This window comes from Gallinula chloropus (assembly GCF_964237585.1).
Source record: "Gallinula chloropus genome assembly, chromosome: 14".
Lineage (NCBI taxonomy): Eukaryota > Metazoa > Chordata > Aves > Gruiformes > Rallidae > Gallinula > Gallinula chloropus.
In genome coordinates, this window is record NC_140099.1 from 16,399,982 (window position 1) to 16,420,273 (window position 20,292).

Sequence of the window (20,292 nt, forward strand, 5' to 3'; positions counted from 1 at the left end):
CTCCTCCCTCATTCAGCAGGCATGCCTTCAACACTGAGGTTCCCTCTTCTGAGTTGCAGAACTGCAAGCACCCAGACGCTAACGGAAGGGAACAGGAGTAAGGTTAACCCATCTCTAACAACTCAGTATGACAATATCGACCTTTGAAAGCAGCATTATGTTTGTTCCCAATAAGTACTGCTTCCATGTTTACAGATAATCTGGAAATAGATAGTCTTCAGCCTTCTAGCACACAACAGCCGGTGTTGATGTCTGGTTTTTCCTTATCAAGGGTAGCATCATTCCCGAGTGTTTATGCAATAGCATGATTTCCAGTGAAGGTACACAAAACGGGTACTTCAAGCCAGCTAGCTGCTTAAGAGCGCAAAAGCTTTTCATGAAGCCACTGATACAAAGAGAGTTTTGTTATGAGTTCTTGATCAGTGATCACAGAAAAGGTTACCCGGACAGCAGTTGGTTGTTAAACCACCCTTCTGTTAAATTAAAACAACCCAACCAAACAAAAAACCCAGAAAAAAACAAAGTTATATTGCTTTAATAGTTATGCTTTGAGATGAGCTACACACTGGCACCATGTGTATGTGCCTGTATGTATTACCTGACTGTTCCTAATAAATACTCTGTATTACACACGGGTTAGACATCTAACTTTTCTCTCTCCACTTATGGCAAAATAAAAGAGATGCACTGCCCTCTTTCCAAGTTCCTTGCAACCACTCTGACAGATCTGAGGGTCCTAGTGAAGTAAACTTATTTAATTTGCTGGGGCACTTTCAATACCATGCCTATATGAACCCTGCAACCTTTTCCCTGGATAATCTATTTTCTGTTTTCCTTAATCAAAAGGAAAGAGTGTAATTTGTTCTCCAAACAGGAAGTCTTGATGGTGCCTAGCCACCAAGAATCACTAGGACAGAGAATCAGAATCTGTCCAAGATGGGACGGTGTAATGTGGGTTAGCAGTCATCCTAAAAGACAACCACTTCACCAAAAAAGAAAAAAAAAAAGTCATCCCAAGCTTCAAAGCAATATCTTCTTCACTAAGATGATGTACATTGAACTTTGGCAGGTTGACCACAATTACACCACCTGCAAAGATCAAAAAACCTAGCTCCAGAATTAATGAAAACTGCTGACAGAAGGATAGAGGGTCTTGCAGCACTGTGCACTTGATAATCTTGTGGTACCATCACTTGGCCCTGCTCTATAGCCAAGGAATGCTAGGCAGCATTTGAAACTACCTGAAGCTGTAGAAAGCACGTGTACGTTTTTCTCCTCAAAGACAGAGGAGTTATGCTTTCAGAGATATCTAATGAGCCCCCTCATCAAGTAAAAGCATGGAAACAGTAGGGAAAAAAGAAGAAATTCAGTTTCTCTGCAAAGACTAATCAAGCATCGCATCGACAGCAATGCTACAGCAGTGCAAACTCAGTTCAGCAACATACGCAATGGTAGCTCAGAGTTACTGAGTCTCGTAACTGTTCAACAGGTCATAACACGGTATGTGAGACAAGAATGGCATTTTCCAAGTGAGCCATGGAAATGGGATGGAACTTCAGGAAAGCCAAGGAATCACATGTACAACACGCTCCTAAAAAGCTCATCTCTACTGGGCCAAACTGCCTTTCAGCAGCTAACTTACTGGGCTACAGGCTACTCCGCTATATCTGAATTAAGAAAGTTACTGTGCTGGAAGGATAGTGTCAGTTTCCAGTGTCACAAAAAACTTCTACAGCCCACATGTACTGAAAATGTCTGATTCAATGTCCTAACACATCAAAAGGGCATGGAGCTGGGCAAAGAAATAGAGGCAACAGGTGGGTGTTCCCCAACACCTATGGCATAAAGGCCTGTATTGTTTTATCACATGCACCCAAATATCTGCATCTGAGAAACAAGCTGTGTTTTGATACTTGGCTGAAGACATCTTCTGTTAGGAACACTCAGGTAGAAAACTGTCTGAATGTCAAGACCAAACTAGTATTCATATATATATATATATAAAAGCTTCTTAGAGCAGAGGACAAGATCCAAGCAACTGTTGCACAGTATTATAGCTCCTTCAGTAAACAGGGGACATAATTAGTTCAGGGACTCCAAATAAATTAACCATACCCTCTGGAAATGGAGATGTGTGTAATTGTAAAGTGCGTCTTACAATTGTCATGCTTACTCATAGCATAGCAGATACCACATTCAAGTCAGCTTGAAGGAAAGTACAGAAAGCAGCTTTTGAAGCTCCAAAGCAGCCCCAGAGCAAAAGAAGATGATCCACCCTGCAAGGTTCAAGACTCAAGCAGGCGAAAGCTGATGTGTTGAGTGCCTCTTTCATCAGTAGTATCATCAGTATGCTGCTGCTGAGTAGTAAAGAAAGTAAGATTTCTGTTTAGACCTCTGCAGGTACATCTGTTGCCAAATTGGCTGTTTGTACAAAAGACAGACCAAGGGAACTGGAGGGGGGAAAAAAAAAAAGGAAGCAAAACTAAAACCAAAGATCAAACAAAGTCTTAGGAACCCACAAGCTTTTGTTTCAGAAGCCTCAGGAACAAAAACACACAAAGCAAAGCACCCAAACAAAACCATGGAAGGTTACAGAGGTATGGAAGCTGCAAAGGGTGACTTGCAATAAAGCTGGCTAACAGAACACTGACAGGTAAAACAAAACAAGAAAACCCACACCTGCAAAGAATAAGCAGGTGCTCTATCTAGAGTGTCTGGCTCAGTACTGAGGCACATTCCAAGTACAGTGCTCTACATGTGTGCACCAAGCTAAGAGCAGCATTTATTTGCCATACAAACACTGCTTTGGGAAAACGCTTCAGAGTTTGAGCACTTGTCACTTTACCTCCGAAGTGTGAATTCTGATATGGAAAGCAAAGCACTCAAGTGTCTTAAGACAGTCATTCTGCCAGTTAAAGCCATATTATTTACAGTTTAAATATATGGCTTTTGAAGTACTTCAACTTGATGAACTGCATTCAACCAACAATTCTACAGTTATTTTATTCACAACAGTCTTTGTGCAATTTTAGCCAGAGGATTAGCCAAGTATTCACTGAAGCCATTCTTTTCAGCATTTACAATTAGGACCCACTTCTCCAACTACATGAAAGGTCACCTTTGAAACAAAACAGACTGCTTCTGTTCTCCAAGTACTTAACACATAAATTCTTTGATCTCAACTGAGCTGGACTATTACCCGGGACATGAGATATGACACACTCTGAAACCATACAATATTCCTTCAAACTATGATATTTGACTCCTTAATTGATTTTGCAATTTAAAAAAACCAAACCAAAAAAACCCCAATGATACTCTTCTCTAAAAGTCCTTTGGTAGTATAGGCTTTCTCCAATAGGAATGCCTTGGTAATAGAAGTGATGGTAAGATAAGGTCAGGAGGCTTGGTTAGTACATCGTTTTCAGTGAAAGAATTTCAAGAAAAGAAAAACTATACAATAGTAGGGAAAGGGCACTGCTCAGCTATTGAACTGGCTTGGACTTCAATTCCTCTCATTCTGTATTCCTATAAAATATTCTAGGAATGTCATTAAACTGCTTAAGAATTTCTCCTTTAGTGTATTCAACATTAAAAAATGACAATTAAACCAAAACCTAGTAACACAAAGTGCTGCTGAGCCAAAGAATACAAAGCCAGCTTCTAGAGCTGAAGAATCAGAGTCTCTGATGGCACGTATTTCATCTGCTGGCAACAACTCTGTGACTGAGTAGCACCTAGACACATCAAGCAAGAGGATGTAATTGGAACAGAAGGGAACCAGGCAGCCACACAGATGCTCACTGAAGGCATTCAAGACTGCTCTCAGGAAAGACTCTCCACAAATCCACTGAAACATTCTCCAATCCAGACAAGAATTACTTACTGGTTCCTGTCATTTTTTTTCCCCACAGAAAAAACCCAGAATTACTACACAGGTTTTGGCTGGCTTCTTCCACAGATTTCAGCAACATTCTTATGAGATTCCTATGCTTGTCAATACCTGTTATTTGGCAAATTCAATTGCTTCATTCACTTAATTAGACCTCATCATTATGAAGGCTTCAAAATGTTATGATCTAGCAAGACAAGAGGAATGGTTAACTACTGATGGAGGTACTCAAAGCGCATATCAAGTTTAAACAAGGTTTACATCTGCAAACCTGATTGTTGTTCAGAAGCATTTAAATCCCAAATTTTCTTCTCTCATGAAGAGTAAGTCTTTTTATATCACAATTTTATGATTGTTTGTTAGATACCATAAATTACAAGATAACCTTCATCCTCGAAGTCATTAATGTTTCCTAGGTATATTAACCAACCTGTAATAAGGAAATCAGAGGCAGTTGCTTTTTCCTTCAATGAGATCAATGTAGAGATTAGGGAATAAGAGGCTGGAATACAGCCCCACAGAAAGGCATTGATGGTTTCAATTGATGGTAAACTCACTATGAGTCATCAGTGTGCCAAGGTGGAAAAAAGGGACCAACCGTATCCTAGGTGCATTAGGCACCTAACAGCTGGCAAATCATAGAATCATAGAATTGTAGGGGTTGGAAGGGACCTCGAGAGATCATCGGGTCCAACCCCCCTGCCAAAGCAGCTCCCTAGGACATATCACTCAGATAGGCGTCCAGGCGGGTCTTGAATCTCTCCAGAGAAGGAGACTCCACCACCTCCCTGGGCAGCCTGTCCCAGGGCTCCCTCACCCTCACTGGGAAGAAGTTCTTCCCCATGTTGGTGTGGAACTTCCTGTGCTCCAACTTGCAGCCACTGCCCCTTGTCCTGTCCCCACAGACACTGAAAAGGGGCTGGCTGATTCCCCCTGCATCCCCTCCTTCAGATAATTATAGACTTGGGATTACTTGTATCATCCCAGTATACACATCATTGCTCCAGCATGACCCCAAGTTCTCTGTGCAGTTTTAGGTTCCGCTACGCAAAAAGGATGTAAAAGTATTAGAATGTATCCAAAGGAGGGCAAGAAAGATGATGAAAGGGTTACAGGGCATGACTTTGTTCAACTAAGAGTAGAGGTGGTGTAGGGGTAACCTTATCGATACCTATCACACTCCCATGATAGTGAGTGGAGGAAAACGTGGTGATCTCTCCTCTCTGGTGTCTGGTAGTAAGGAAGCAAGTGAATGGGTTAAGCTGCATGAAGGGAAGTTCAGTTTGGATATTAGGAAAAAAAATTACTAGGGTGGTCGAGCACTCAACCAAGCTCCTCAGGGAAGCAGTCATGGGCCCAAGCCTCTCAGTGTTCGAGAAAGCATTTGGAAAACAGTCTTTAAAACCAGATACATGGTCTAACTTTTAGGTGGCCCTATGTGGAGTCAGGAGTTGGACACGATGATCCTTGTGGGCTGCTTCCAACTCAGGATATGCTACAGTTCTATCATTCCATGAAACTGGCAGATAGCACATTTCAACTGTGTCAGGGCGCTTTTCCCCGATGTACAAAAATCTTCAGGCATACAGAGTGTTTCATTAGTCTTTACAAAACTAAGAAAGGGGACTTAATGCAACAGATTCTTCAAAAGAATTTTGCCTTCCTAGGTATTTCTGGTACCTTCAGAAAGGCTGCTATGATGTGTGCTGGATATTGTCACAGACTTCGAGGTTATATTAAGAGTAATCCAGAACTGCCTTGCAAAATTCCTCTAATGACTGTTTCCTTTTGCAGTATGATTATTAATACACTGTACCTAAGAAAAATTCTACTTAAGTAGTGCTTCATACAAATTCTGAACAGGAAACCCACAGAACAATTTCTATGACTTCTCATACGCTGCTTCTCACATAGTCTGAGCTTTGTGTGGTGAAGCCTGCTCTTTCTTATACAGTAGATGCAGGAGTCTAGCAGAAGAAAAGTCAGTCTGGTCAAACAAAAGACTCTTTAATAGATTGCACCCTTCTGCTTTGAAGGTTCAGTGGTGACAGCTAACACACAATGAGCATCGACCCGCTCCCACAACACAGAGCCATCCCCAGCATCTCATAAGGCCTTTAGTAAAAAAAAAAAATTCTTGGGAGTGTGATGCTGTCCCAAAAGACACCCAGTATCTAACTTTGTATTACAATATTTAACAGCTACTGGCACTAATTTACGCTGCACATGCAGAACTCCCAATACTCTTTATATAAATACTTGTAACTGATAGCTGGCTAGGAGCGTGACACTTAGCCCAGTGATGAACAAGTCATCCCAAATGAAACCTGCATGCTACACATCCACAGAGTGTCTCACTCAAGATGGCAAGGGAGAAAAGCAACCTCCAACTCATAACTAGAAATAGCAGCAAGAGGTAATAGTACTGAAAACATGCTAAATAGGTAGTGAATCCTCTTGAAAAATAATGCTAATGTGCTTGTGAAGCACCTGCAGTTTCTCAGTGTGTATATTCATCAGTATGTATTTAACAGGAATAGCTTCAGCTATGCAAATGACTCCTCTGTTTTACAGTTCTACCAATTTCTTTGTTCAGTAAGAAGAACACTCTAAACAATACACACTGAACTGTCCTGTCTGATAATTTATCCAGTGAATATTTGGAAACTGACAGAAGAGTCATTCATTCTATGAGGTCACAGAGGAAAAAAGTAATTAGTTAAGAGAAATTCTGCCACCAAAGGTTAGGAAGACTGTATTATGTTACCACATTCAGGAGGGAGACTCAGAATTAACTAAGAGGTATGGACCCACCTGAAGAGTTTCACAGGTTATGAAATTACATTGTTTTCTTGTCCTTTCAACAGCAGCATATAATCCATTTCTGAATCACCTCAAATGCCAGAAGTGGTAGGTCACTTCTAGGTATGACCAGATGCCAGCCTGCATACTCTGCTAGAGAAGTCTCACTGTTGCTTTTCATTTGGCTAACCCAGGGAAATATGCTGGACTGAAACTACTTCCCTTAACTGCTCACACCTTTAAACAAATGTTTTCAGTCCAAAGTCATCTTTCTTCCTTTGTTAAAGAAAGGTCAAAGCCAAAGTTAACTTCCAGGTTGCATTAATTAGACACTCTCTCAACTATATCAGTATAGCAAACAACATCAATCAGAAGTAAAAAAACAAAAAAGCAGAATTTCTAGAATACAAGGGACAGTATTATTATTGTTGCTAATTTTGTACAGCTGTGAGCAGATGTAATTAGATTTCTAAAAGCCATAACCAAGCTTTTTCCTACAAGCATAAACAGTGAATACTTTCCTAGGATAACTGCCATGTCAGAGCCCTGAACTTACCAACAGGCTCTGCAACCTCTCCCCCAGTGCTAGGGGTTAATATGTCTGTGCTCAGGTCCAGCACTGATGCAATGCAGCTGAGTTAACCTGTGTGGAACCTTGTCAGAGGTCTCCACCTTCATCTGGGGGCTTAAGTTCAGGCTTCCATTCTTGATCCTTGTGTTAGCTGTGCTGCAGGTAGGTCTGCACCTGACTACATACCTCACTGATCCTGATCCAGCAGCTTCAAATCCTGGCTTGACTCAAGCATCCCTCTGTCATGACAAGTTTGTCTGATAACCACAGGACTGCTGTGTAAGCTGTCTTACTGCCACTAGACTTCCTCTGATCATCCTGTTTGGCAACTGTGAGATTGCACCACTGGTCAGTGAGTGTACTGATCCATGCCTGCCTTGCTGTCACCCTTAGCTCTCAGCTCACACTAACACAGCTTTACACCCTGCTGCTCCCTAGCACACCAGTCAAGAACCACAGTTCCTCTACCAACAGATTATAAGACTGATGAACTTCAGCAGTTAGGAGTTCAGCAGTATCACACAGCATCTCATACATAGCTATCAGCAAACTATCTAAGAGCTACTATCTATAAGCTACTGCCAATCATATCCTGGGGTACACGAAGCAGGGCATTACCAGCTGGGCCAGGGGGTGATTGTCCTGCTCTACCCTGCACTGCTGCAGCCTCACCTTGAGCACTGTGAGCAGTTTTGGGTGCCACAGTACAAGAGGGACACAAAAATATTGGAGAGTGTCCAGAGGATGGGAAAAAGGATGATGAAGGGTCTGGAGAGGAAGCCTTAGGAGAAGTGGCTGAAGTCCCTTGGTTTGTACAGCCTGGAGAAGAGGAGACTGAGGGGAGACCTCATCACAGTTTATGGCTTCCTGATGAGGGGGAGCAAAGGGGTAGGTGCTCCTCTCTTTGGTGACCTGTGATAGAACCTGAGGGAACAGCATGAAGCTGCAATGGGGTGGGGAGGCTTAAGCTGGATATTATGAAGCGTTTCTTTACTAAGGGGGTAGTCAGGCACTGGAACAGGCTCCCCAGGGAAGTGGTCACAGCACTGAGCTTGACTGAGTTCAAGAACGTCTGGACAATGCACTCAGTCACATGCTCTGATTTGGCTGGTCCTGTGTGGAGCCAGGAGTTGGACCTGATGATACTTACGGGTCCCTTTCAGGGATATTCTATGATTCGATGAGTAAACGAGCCATTAAGAGTTCCCTTGGTAAGTTTAAGGACAAAACCAGGACCATAGGATAAATCAAAAAAAAAGTATAATAAATACCAATTTACTTGCCATGCTGCAGAGGCAATGTCACAGAGGTGCTATTAATGTGCTGAACTGCTGAGTGGATTTTGCATTTCAGGAAAAATCACAAGAACAAAAAGCCCACATTCCATATAGAAACAGGCTTCGTAACTTCAGTGAATCTTATAGGTCATCTTAGCTGGGAAGGGTTTTATTGGTACTTACCTCAAAAATAAAGATACACCAAGAAAAAAAAACCCATTTCCATAGAAATCAGGTATGTAACATTCTTCAGCATTTAAATACAACAACAATAATTATAGCATCAATTTAAGGAGGCATATGAAAATTGTCAGAAAAGCCCTCTCATGATTCAAAAATGTGATAGAGATTTAAAAAAGAAAAACAAAAACCCTGTTCCAACAAAATGCATGCCAGAATGACTAGTTCCTTCATTTTTCCCTCAGTTTATTTTTCCTCTTTCAATTTGAATTCTTTTGGGAACCTTTTTGGTCATATCACCCTGACGTAACCCTAGATAATTAAGCTTTCCACATAAGAAAGAGTACAGCTTCACCCAAAAGATTACCCAGCTGAACACTATTGTTTCTGTACTTGTAACCTACTCAGGACCAAAACCATTATCTCTGAAGGGATAGAAAGGAAGAACAAAGACAGGAAAGTGTTCAGTGCTGCACTAGACTGCTTTGCTGCAATCAACAAAATTATAATGCAGGTTGTAGTAAGAAAGTAAAGGTTCAGACTAGTACCAGAACAGTTGCAATACAGCAGATCAAAGGTCCACTAGTTTGAAATGTAATCTCAAGAACTGATAAAATCAAAATTTATAAGGTTATCTGAAATTAATTAAAAATCCTGTCCTGGTGGCTGTTTCTACTTGAAGAAGCCAGTTAAGTCAAAATACCCTGCTATAGTTACTATGCCTCATGTCCCCTCCCCACCCCCCCAAACAGACATGGAGTAAGGCTACTGAATTTTTCAAGCAGTAGTGAAATTTGCCTGCCAGCATCTGCCATCAGAACAGGCACTTGAAAGTGACAGCAAGATACATGCAACCTCTACAGCTGTGACCGCAAAACAACTCAGAACAAGGCTCATTGGTCTCATCCAATTTTGAGTGGAGGTTCAAGACACCATTTTCACAGATTTATACAACAGCTGCATTTGTTTTCACAGTGCAATGCAATCGCAACTCTGCAAGGAGTTCTTTAAACCAGATCCTGATAATGGATTTGCAAAACAAATAACTGAGAGAAAAAGAAAACAAAAGTCTTGGTTCTGCAGGCAAAAAAATTCAGAAACAGCACATTGTGTGGGAGGAATGCAAGTATGTACCACTGCCATCCCAGACGAACGTTTTGTACTAGGTTCTTCTCAAAATCCCAATTTTTGGAAGACTTGTTTTCTAAAACATCATCTTTTGAGGAGAGTGAAGTAACAGAACCAAAAGATAAAAAATGGTATACAAAGCAAGACCTGAAAAAAATCTCTTTCTTCAAATAAAGCCAAAAGAGTACTAATTGTTGGAATAATTCTACCAGCTGCCACTGGAAGCCTTCAAAAATTTATTTTTAAAAAAGAAGAAAAAAATGCATAGGAGATGCCAAATAAGCATTTCCAAGATCAGAGAGCACCAGTTACAAAAGGTAGGGGAGTAGGAGTGGACTCAATTGCTTAAATGCAACCCATTTGGTTCTAAATTCATTTTCACATGACCATGAATCTCTGTCATGTCAGTTTTTCATACCTGGTTGCCCAAGTTTCAATGAAGCTAAAGTATCCACAGCAATGCAAGAGGAAAAAAAAAAGTAAATGTGTGAAGAAGAAAAGAAAGAAAAAAGAATAGAGTAATGAGGACAGCAGCATCTACCCTCAAAAAGCTACTTTCTTTCCCTTGGAAAACAGAATTTTCCAAAATTGACTAGCATCATATTACTAGCATATTAAGATCCACTAGAAGGTACCAGGTTATTTAACACACAGATCAGTATTTCCTCCCAAAATGTGATTCTGTAAGTGGTATACTACAGTAAGAAAATAATAACCTTAAAACAGTCCCTGTAAGAAATCATGATCTGGCATTCAAAGATTCTCAATTGCACTTTGAGACTGTGGCATTAAATCTTGGCAGGATGTATTCTGTGCTCCAGTCTTTCACATTACTGGTCCATGCTGGGAAAGCACAATCATCTTTGTGATAAGCACTGAAAAAACCTCTTGGGAGGTTTTGCCATTGTTTCATTTTCTTTTCCAAAATAAGGGAAATAATGACTATTTTCCACACAGATCTAACCAGTGTTCACTTCTGCAGACTAACTTCACTATTCAGTTTACTCTTTCTTAATCTTTCCTCCTTGCAGAAGTGTAAACCTGGTCATTATAACTGCGCTGTCTACAGCACTGACCAATTCTTTAACTAACACGCAAGCAGATTCAGTAACAGTCATCTGCTGCATGGACCATTCCAACTCACCTGCATAAAAGAATGCTCAGTGTTCAGAGGATCACATTTCAAAGATCAGACGTTATCACTTTAATTGGACAATTACTAAGACTCTCAAAGTTAAATGCACAGCTAATCTACCATGTGAGACGATGGTTCACACAGCACTAACGAGTCAAGCTGTAGTCACTTCCTTCTATTCTGGACTATCATTAAACTGCTCCAGGAGTGTATACAAAAGTGTTCCTACTTCTTTTACCAAAATCTATAGTGGACTAACCACCATTTTATCATTTTCCAAATTTTAAAACCAGCTAATACACAAAACCAAACAGCATTCAACAGTGAAAAGCATCTGACAGAACTGAATTTATAACTCAGATAAAGAGATTTTCAGATGGAAACACAGTAACGTACCTGAACTGCTCATTCTAAAGAAATGAGTACACAGATATCCATCCAAGTGACTTAGATTACAATTCAATCATTTTCATACAAAATATCTACTCTTATTTATTACTAAGATATTTCTGTGCTCTCAGATAGATTATTTGAGCACTGACATATTTCAGTTTTTACTACTTTATTTTTAACTTCATTAAGCAAACACAAAAACTTCAAACCAAACTGAAGCTAATGCAGAAGACATGTACCAATCCAGAGGAACTGAGCATTTCACTATACTCTTGAAAGGAGTGTACTCCATGGGATTTAATTAACAAGAAAAATATTAATTGTTATGCATGGTCCAATAGACCACTATTACACTAATTCATCTAATATATTCAATAATTTTTTCTGAGATCTAAAGATCTCCATATATCACAAAGTATCATTTTTTTAGTGTGGTTACAGAATTAAGAAAATGAGAGGGGAAAAAATACTTTCAATTGAAGTAGTAATTTTAATCTTTATTTTTATATTAAGACCACACCTGATGACATTAAACAGACATTAACCAAACCAAAACAATTCCAGCATACACACACAGCTATTAATGAGATAAGATGAAAATATGCCTAAAACACAAATCTGCAAGATAAAGATACTACAGAAGAAATAAAATGGCAAAAAAGGGGAATAATTACAGGTTTGTGGCTTTTTAAAAAGGTAAATGAAATGCATGATGAGTCTTGGTAAGAAAAGGCAAAAAAATAGCAACACCAAAGTGGTTGCGTTTATGTGACGAGCAAAGCAGCATTGCAGAAGTTTCAATACCAAGTCTGTCAGTCCTATCAATTCCTCACACCCCCAGTAACAATTTGTATTAATGTAATGTGCAAATACAAGCTATATCCCAGTTAGAAAGGAACTCAACTGAGATGCATGAAAGTATAAGGGTAAAGAGTGTCTTTTACCCCAATTTTCTTTGCAATTGGGTTGAGTTAAAAATCAGAAAGACTGGCCTTAAATTCATCACAAGAAATGTTAAGAATGCAAGTGCTATAAAACTTAATACTAAAAAAAGGTATTATTGATTTTGATTAGGAATATCCAACTCATTCTTTGGTTAGAATGGGTAGGTCTTCATGAGGAAGTAAATAAAATTTGAATATCAGGAGTCGTTTCATACCTAAATACTTTGTGATACTGATCTATACTATGTGAAAATTAATTTTTATTCCACTAATTTATTCCAGACAGGTTACTACTACTTTTTGCAAGCAAATACAAGCATACAAACTGCATCATAAAAATAAAGGCAAAACCAGACTGCCATTTCACTTGTACAAAACAAATTTCACTTTTCAGCAAAACAGTAGTATAAAATGCTTTAGAGCTCTTAGAACTGCACTGCTTTCAGCTTGGATTTGTAATTCTTTCATGTTATAAGCACTTTCACATAACTGTAAAACAAAGAGGACACTTGACAACTCAGTCTTCACTCCTGTTTCAGTAGCGTCAGAAGTCAATACCTTTCTGTTTTCCTAGAAATCACATGCATTTGCTTTCTTTCACTCAGTGCTTAGGAAAAGCAGTTTCCCATCACAACCTGCTAGAGTTATTACAGTCAAGAAGTAACACATTCTATTTATTATAAAGCAATTTAGATTCTATACTTGCTCAGGTACCTGATGGCTGTTAAATATTTCCAGATTAAAGCAGCAATAGCAAAAACATTGAACTATGGTGCTTCCTAGCAAAGATACCTAACTGCAATGCCTCCAAAATGCATAAATAGAAGTTCTCTCTGTCAAAAACTTTAAACATAGCATGCTTGTATTTGCTGCTAATTGTTATACATTCTTAATAACAACCTAAATATATCTTGTTTCAGAAAATACAATCCAAAGAGGGGTATCATGTGAATAAATTCCATTCATGTAGGTATACTTTTTTAATGGCAAAGGTCTGAAATTGCTAATGCTACACTTTTATCTGACTTGTGCTTTGTGTAATTGTATTTGGAAGTGCTACCCAATGAGCACGAAAACAGATAGAAAAATTATGCAGTTATACAGGCAACTCTTACCTCTTAAATACATTGGTTCACATGTGTCTTTTGTAATATAAATCATAGTGTTCTAGTAGTAGCTGAATTGTCTACAGAGAGTAAAATATGAAATGCCAACTTCTATGTGCAAGTGGGTCATTTTAATCATGTTTAATTTCAGTTGCTAAATTACAATAGCACACATGAAAACTGTAGTCAAATGCAATTTTTTAGATTTTGAAAGCAAACAATACAATTGAAATTACTTTTGTCCCTAAAAAAGAAACCACTAAAAATATTGAGCTTTCTTAACAGGGAAGACAAATACAAAATGTGGAGGAGAATAAGAGGAAAAGTAATATTGTTAAATAAAGAGATTTCTGAGGTATACACTGAAAACAGAATGGATTAGAATCAGAGGAATGCGTGTTCAGTGTTAGAGCAGCAAGACTGCTTTATTGAATGACTAAAGAATCTGATTCAGAGTATGGGAAAAGCAAACAGACACCTCTGATGCTTATCAAAGTTCTCCCCTTTCCTTTTACTGCTTGTAAATGACATCCTAAAGGTGAGCACAGAAGAGATCTATTTCTTAAAACCATCTGGCGTGAGACTGAAAAGCGGCCCTGATTCATTCTGACACCCTTACTACAGAGAAGATTCCAGATTATTTCAACTTTGAAGAAAAGGCTGGAAGACTGCTCCCTTTCTCTCCCACAAGTGCAGCAGCACTATTCCATGTACCTTGTTTCCCGTGCCCATCACAGCTGCTCCCGTAACTCTAAGCAGGTCCTACTCTTCCTAGCAACACCTTTCGCTATCATTCCTTCCCGCTGAAATGTGCATCTCTCTACTTCCTCTCTTGCAATGGTCTCGCAATCTGCTCCTAATCTCTTGGGCAGTTGGACCTCCTTTTGGTTTCACACTAATTTAAAAGGAATAGACTGACATTATCTGCTGTATTGCCATGCTTCAGAAAGTTACATTTCATATCTCTTAAAATGGTACTTCTCAAATCCTATCAGACTTTATTTAAAATGCAAATATTCTAGAGGAAACTACAAGTCATCTATTTTTAGAAAACCCCTCTGATCCCTTTAACAAAGGCTTTTAGATCTGCAGATTTCAATATCTCTGATACCTAAAGTGAAAGACAAAAAATAGCCATTTTGAAATTCTCTCAGAAGTCCTGTGCAATTTGACTTTCTGAAATCTAAAACACATTTTTTGAGATAAAACTGTACCTTCCAAATAATTAACAGCTCATGTCAACAGTCAGAGATCACTATGTTAAGGCCTATACACATATTTAATAAGAGATAAGCTTTTATCCTAAAAGCTTGCAATTAATCTTATCAAAAGTGACACAAAGACATGAGAAAGAGACAAGATAATAATACATTACTAGCATAAAGGCAAGTCATAGCATACCATTTGCCTAGTCACTGCAAAGTATCGGCACAGTCAAGCATTTTTTAAAAGGCATCTGAAAACTGTAACAGAAGTGGGTCCCAGGCTTATGCGGATCTCCCAGTTTTGACATAAAGGGCAGCAGGAAGGAACAGGAAGGCATCTCAGGGAAAACTAGAACAGACAAAAATGTCTGACAACAATAGCAGGCCAAAGACCAATGAACTGAAAGCTCAAAACCCAGTAAAACTGGATTTTGTTCTACGAAGTCCAGGCCTAGAAGGCAGTTTTTCCTCTCCTCTCAAATGTGTTTCTGATTTCAATGAGACCGAAAGAGATCTTGCTGGATCCTGTCCACACTTACTGGAGATTCAAATACTCACCTCATCAGTAAGAAACTCCTTACTCAGACCAAAGTCTGTCAGCACCACGTGGCCATCAGAATCAAGGAGAATATTCTCAAGTTTTATATCCCGATATATAATCCCCAACTGCAAAGAAAGATTTTTTCCAAATCAATGTAAGCACAAAAAGCCACTGTCCCATGCATTTAAACAAGCAGCTAGGAAAATTCCCATTACTAAGGTAATCTGAGACCTGAAAGTTGCACCTGAAAGGTAACAGTTTTAAAGCACCTTCAAAGAAGTAACTTTGAGCAACTTAAAATTTTTCACAAATCACACTGTTTGAAGGACATACTATATCCTTTGAATCTAAAGGTGACAGAATACTTGCTGCTGAGTGCAAAATTCAGTTAAAACAGGTGCTTCTGCAGTATGTTCTCAACCATACATACATGCTTTCTAACAGTTTACAAATCTACCTGTGAAAATTGAAACACTGTTCGTATCTACAGGTACACCAAAATTTCAGAATGCTCACGTTTAGCTGTATTAAAAGAAGGACAACTGAACAATCCAAACACTGTTCGTGTTGACTACAAAGTGATTTTACTGACATATACCATTTCAAAAGGATTGCTAAAAATTAGCAATCATTTGTCAGTAACACCACTCTTCAAGCTGTAGATAAAAATTTGTAGCCTTAATCTGGTGCTCATGAATAGACATCTCATTGGGAAGTATTTCCAATCACACAGCTCATGCCCCATTGCTATTTTGAATTTAAAACAATCTATAAAGTAGTTCTCACTAACTTTACATGAGAAGAGAATACAGTTATAGTTCCACAGAATCATCAATAAAAATAATCACTTTACCTTGTGGAGATGTTCGAGTGCCAAAACGATTTCCCCAATGTAAATCTGCACCTCATTTTCTGAGAATCTCTCTCTGTGTGAAAGGTGAGTAAATAATTCTCCTCCATTTATATAGTCTAAAAAGTAGAATAAAGAACCTTATAATTTCACATTATGACAACTTAATTTTCTTATTGGGATATTAATAGATACTTTGCAGGTTATTTAATAAGATGTTCTAGGATGAGATGCTTTTACTTTTTTGTAATTCAGTAATATTTTATCATGTACAATATGCAACTTCCTTCATAGAGGACTGATGGAAGAACACAACTTTATTCATTTAGATCAGTAAGCATATGAAAAAAATATAATCAAGTATAAAATAACCCACATTCCTCCTCTCTTCTTCCAAAAAAAAAAACCAAAACCCTAAATACTCAGTGTTCTAATCTTGGAGAAAAAAAAAGATAACAAACAAGTCTTTAAAGTATTTCTAATCAGAACTGCTAATTTAGCAAGAGGTAACGACTGAATTTCCAGACACCATTTTAAGGAACGTGACAGATACAAGCCAAAGCTGCCAGAGGAGTGGCAGAACAAGCCTAATTCTAATCTGGTTATAACACTAACCACAGCCCAATGAGACAATCAGCCTTCAGATTCTTGGTGCTAGATCAAATGCACTACTGACACACACAGCACTGGGGGGGGTGGGGATGGTGGGAGAAAGGAATATCAGTTACTTCAAGAGAAACTCCATCTGCCAGTTCAGTTTGTTGGCTTTTTAAAATACTGGTCAGTTAACATTGTGTGACAATCTGTCTAGAACTGATACTTACATGGATACAGTACACTGTTCTTTCAATCATCGCTTAAAGTCAAACTGAAAACTTGAATGAACTCCAAACCCTGTATTCTGGCAATCTGGCAGAACTGCAGCTGCATGTCTGCACTCGCTCCAGCCTCAATACACACAGCTATGTACTCTGACAGCGTGGAGAACCGTATCAAACACTGCACTGAGAATGCAATTCTAAAACCTCCCGAAACAGAAGTGACATTTTGCTCACATGCCAAGTTCATTTAGGCAAAAAAACAGTGGCTGAGACTGGTTTCCCCAAAAATTAAAAGCCTCTGAGACATGAAATTTACATAGTAAGACATGAAAACTTGCAACAAATATTTGTGGTATTTTTGTTAGGGAGGGTGTGCAGCCCAGTTGAATTATAAAGCAGCTTTAGGCCATGTTAGGTAGAAGAGGTTTTTGGCCACTACAAAAAGTCATTAAAAGACCTTTTTAAACCCCCTTTATTTCCCATTTTCCACTAAAGGAAAAAAGGGACCTTTCTGGACCCAAATGAATTCTGAGACTGGATTAATGCAGATGTCATGGAAAAGTAAGGACCAAATCAAAACCCCTAAAAATTACTCATCAGCTTTTCATTTCCTACCTTAAACATCATCTGAACATTGTGCTCTGGTGGGCATATGCCCAGTCTGCAACGTAGTGTTCGTCAGAACTAACATGCTCCCTATTCTTTGACTTTTACAAGAATATTATGTCAAGCTTTTAATTTTCCCTTTGTGTATGAGGTTTTTCTGGCCTTCTAATTATCCTTGTCACCTAAATTGCTCTATTACTATGTATTTATTTTTAGGTAACTTCATCAACTTGAGGTGTGGTTTTTTTTTGTTTGGTTTACTTTATTTCTAATAGAATCTAAACCGCATTTTAACAAAAAATATCTGGATATCAAGAATGATACTATAATATAATACACGTTCACATTTTTTCTCATTTAGTCTTTTGAATTGTTTTCACAGATTATTAATCAATAACTGAATAAATTATGAAATCTTAACTATCATATGTTTACATCAATGAATCCCACAACTATTAATGTATTTCTAATTATTTATTTTTCTCTTTAGCATTACCTTATCTGTGACAATATTCTACCTATTTCTGTAATGTCCTAGTCAGAGAAATTTGTAAAAATCCTTACAACAGTTTTCAAAAGGAATCTAGTGAATGGTCCATGTAAGCTTGAGTTCCTCATTGAAACGAAGATATGCATATAAAACACCCTCCTAAGAACTGTCAGGGGTATAGGTTCATATAGTATTAATAAAATTTTATTAATGTCTAAATCGGCCTGTTAAAGGTTAAATAAACCTTTAAAAGCAAAAAAGAATTGCCAAACTTGCACTTCAATTAAAGGATCACTAACTTCTTCAAATAATGCTGTGAGCAGTCTTTAAAAATTAATTGTAATTTTCTCACAAATACATCTTATACACCAAACACACACAAAATTTGCTGCTGACCTGAAAGGTAGAAATATTTCTAAACTTAGAAGGGTACCAAGTCTTATGAACAAGCTCTACTTCCAGCACAGAGATGTGTGATTTTGAGTTGCCTCAACACCCAAAAATTTAAACATGAAAGATCAAATGGCTTCACAACAAAAAGTTTTGGCAGCAAATGTTTCCGGAAGCAGCAAGGCTTAGAGTTGATTTTAATACTTTTTTCCAGCTCCAGAAGTGTTCCTCACTATCAGGAAAAATCCTTCACAGGACTCTAAAAAGGCAATGAAATTGGGGACCAAAGCAAAAAGTCAGGGGTTGGACTCAATCTCTTGAGGTCCTTTCCAACCCCTACAATTCTGTGATTCTGTGAATACTTGATCTTGGCATCTCTCCCCAAAACATTACTACCCTGAATAAAGATCCCGGTAGGGAAGACACATATGCACACAGGGAAGTTACATCTTAAGAAAGTTCCCAATCAAGTCTTTGCAAACACTATAGAAATAGATGTGGTGCTTCACATCAAAATGTGAAGGCAGAAGTGGAATGAAGACTGTAGCAATAAGGCTTGCTATGCAATACCCCATTCTCAAGCATCTCTCAAATGGACATTTACCAAACTTACTGGTAACTTTCATTTATCAAATGAAATTATCACAATGCATAAAGCAAGAAAGCGATCAAGTATTTTCACCTGCTTTTTAAAGCAGGAAACTGTATCAACAACTTGCAGATTCCAGTGTTGTAAGGAGTTTGTCCAGAAACAATATGAAAGCACAATCATCTTCAGCTGGCATTGCCCACAGGATGAGCAGAGAAAAAGACCTGACTGACATTTTTTCAGTCTGCAGCATTTCAGTGCTAAACAACCTACCAACTGGTCATCTTAGAGGTGAGTAACCCTGTCCTCTCAGACAGATGACAACATTTCAAATACACTGAGGACAACATACAACCTGTTTTTAGAGTGAAACGTGCAGTATGTTGAATTAAAAGGCAATCAATCTGTAAAGTATTCCCTTACTTTTTTCTTCTTTCCAACCAACTAATCCCAATAACAAAGTCATGTTTGGTCATGCCACCTTACATCTAACCTCTGTGCCAGATGGAAAGGAAGCATACAGAGAAAATAAGCTGAATTGCTTTAATGTCCATATTGATAAAGATTAAAAACTTCAGTTTATCTGAAAATCTGTAGAAAAATAATGCATAACAGTTTAAAAAACCTAGGAGATGAAATTTTGATTTTCATAAATTTGAGAATATATTTCTTTGGTTTAAGTAATTATGGTCATATATATATTTTTACTGTACATAAGTCACTGAAGTCAGAGTAGCACACTAAGCTCAAACAGGAAAACCACACACAGACACTGTTGATGATGAACAGTATTTTACTTCCTATGGTCTCTCATGCAATCTCCAAACACACAGTACTTCAGACCACATTAAAAAAAAAAACCAAAAACCTTACAGAACATTAAGGAGATAAAAGGGCAGGGGTTTTGGTTGGTTTTTTTTTTTCCATTGGCATATTGAATCTTGAAAACTACTCACCTAAAATGAGATGAAGCTTTGTATCTGTCTGGAAGGCATAATGTAATGTGACCAAAAACGGCGATTGCCTGATGTGCTCCAACACTTGTCTCTCTGTCCTCGTGTGCTCGGTGGTTTTGGCTTTTTGAACTATAGTTGCTTTCTTCAGGACTTTCATGGCATACAGCTTCCCAGCGTCGTGGCCGCTTACCTTCCGTACCAGGAACACTTTTCCATAGGCTTAAACAAGTGGAGAGAAAAAACCAGAAACAGTCACCAACTGGCACTAGAGGTCTGGCTGATACCATTATTATTTTCAGTTACACGTTGTTATGGCAAACAGTAGCCATTCAGGCTATTATCTTCCACAACACTTTGTCTGTTTGTTTCAGACTGACTTTTTCTGAGGAAATTTTCAACCAGATGAGTTTCACAAC

At 38.4% G+C, this 20,292-nt stretch overlaps 1 protein-coding gene across 3 annotated transcripts in view; it reads right to left on the reverse strand.

Moving 5' to 3' along the window:
• Positions 1 to 20,292, reverse strand: part of RPS6KA5 (ribosomal protein S6 kinase A5) — a gene marked incomplete at its 5' end in the record, with an annotated part of 78,343 nt that overhangs the window by 35,606 nt on the left and 22,445 nt on the right. The window contains 3 exons of one of the 3 annotated variants that reach the window (XM_084270602.1): positions 15,192 to 15,299; positions 16,028 to 16,143; positions 19,877 to 20,095. In XM_084270602.1, the coding sequence (XP_084126728.1) occupies positions 15,192 to 15,299; positions 16,028 to 16,143; positions 19,877 to 20,095 (443 nt within the window). Of the gene's footprint in view, positions 1 to 15,191; positions 15,300 to 16,027; positions 16,144 to 19,876; positions 20,096 to 20,292 lie in introns of those variants that run through there. The other 2 variants (XM_084270603.1, XM_084270604.1) reach the window with 2 other exon arrangements.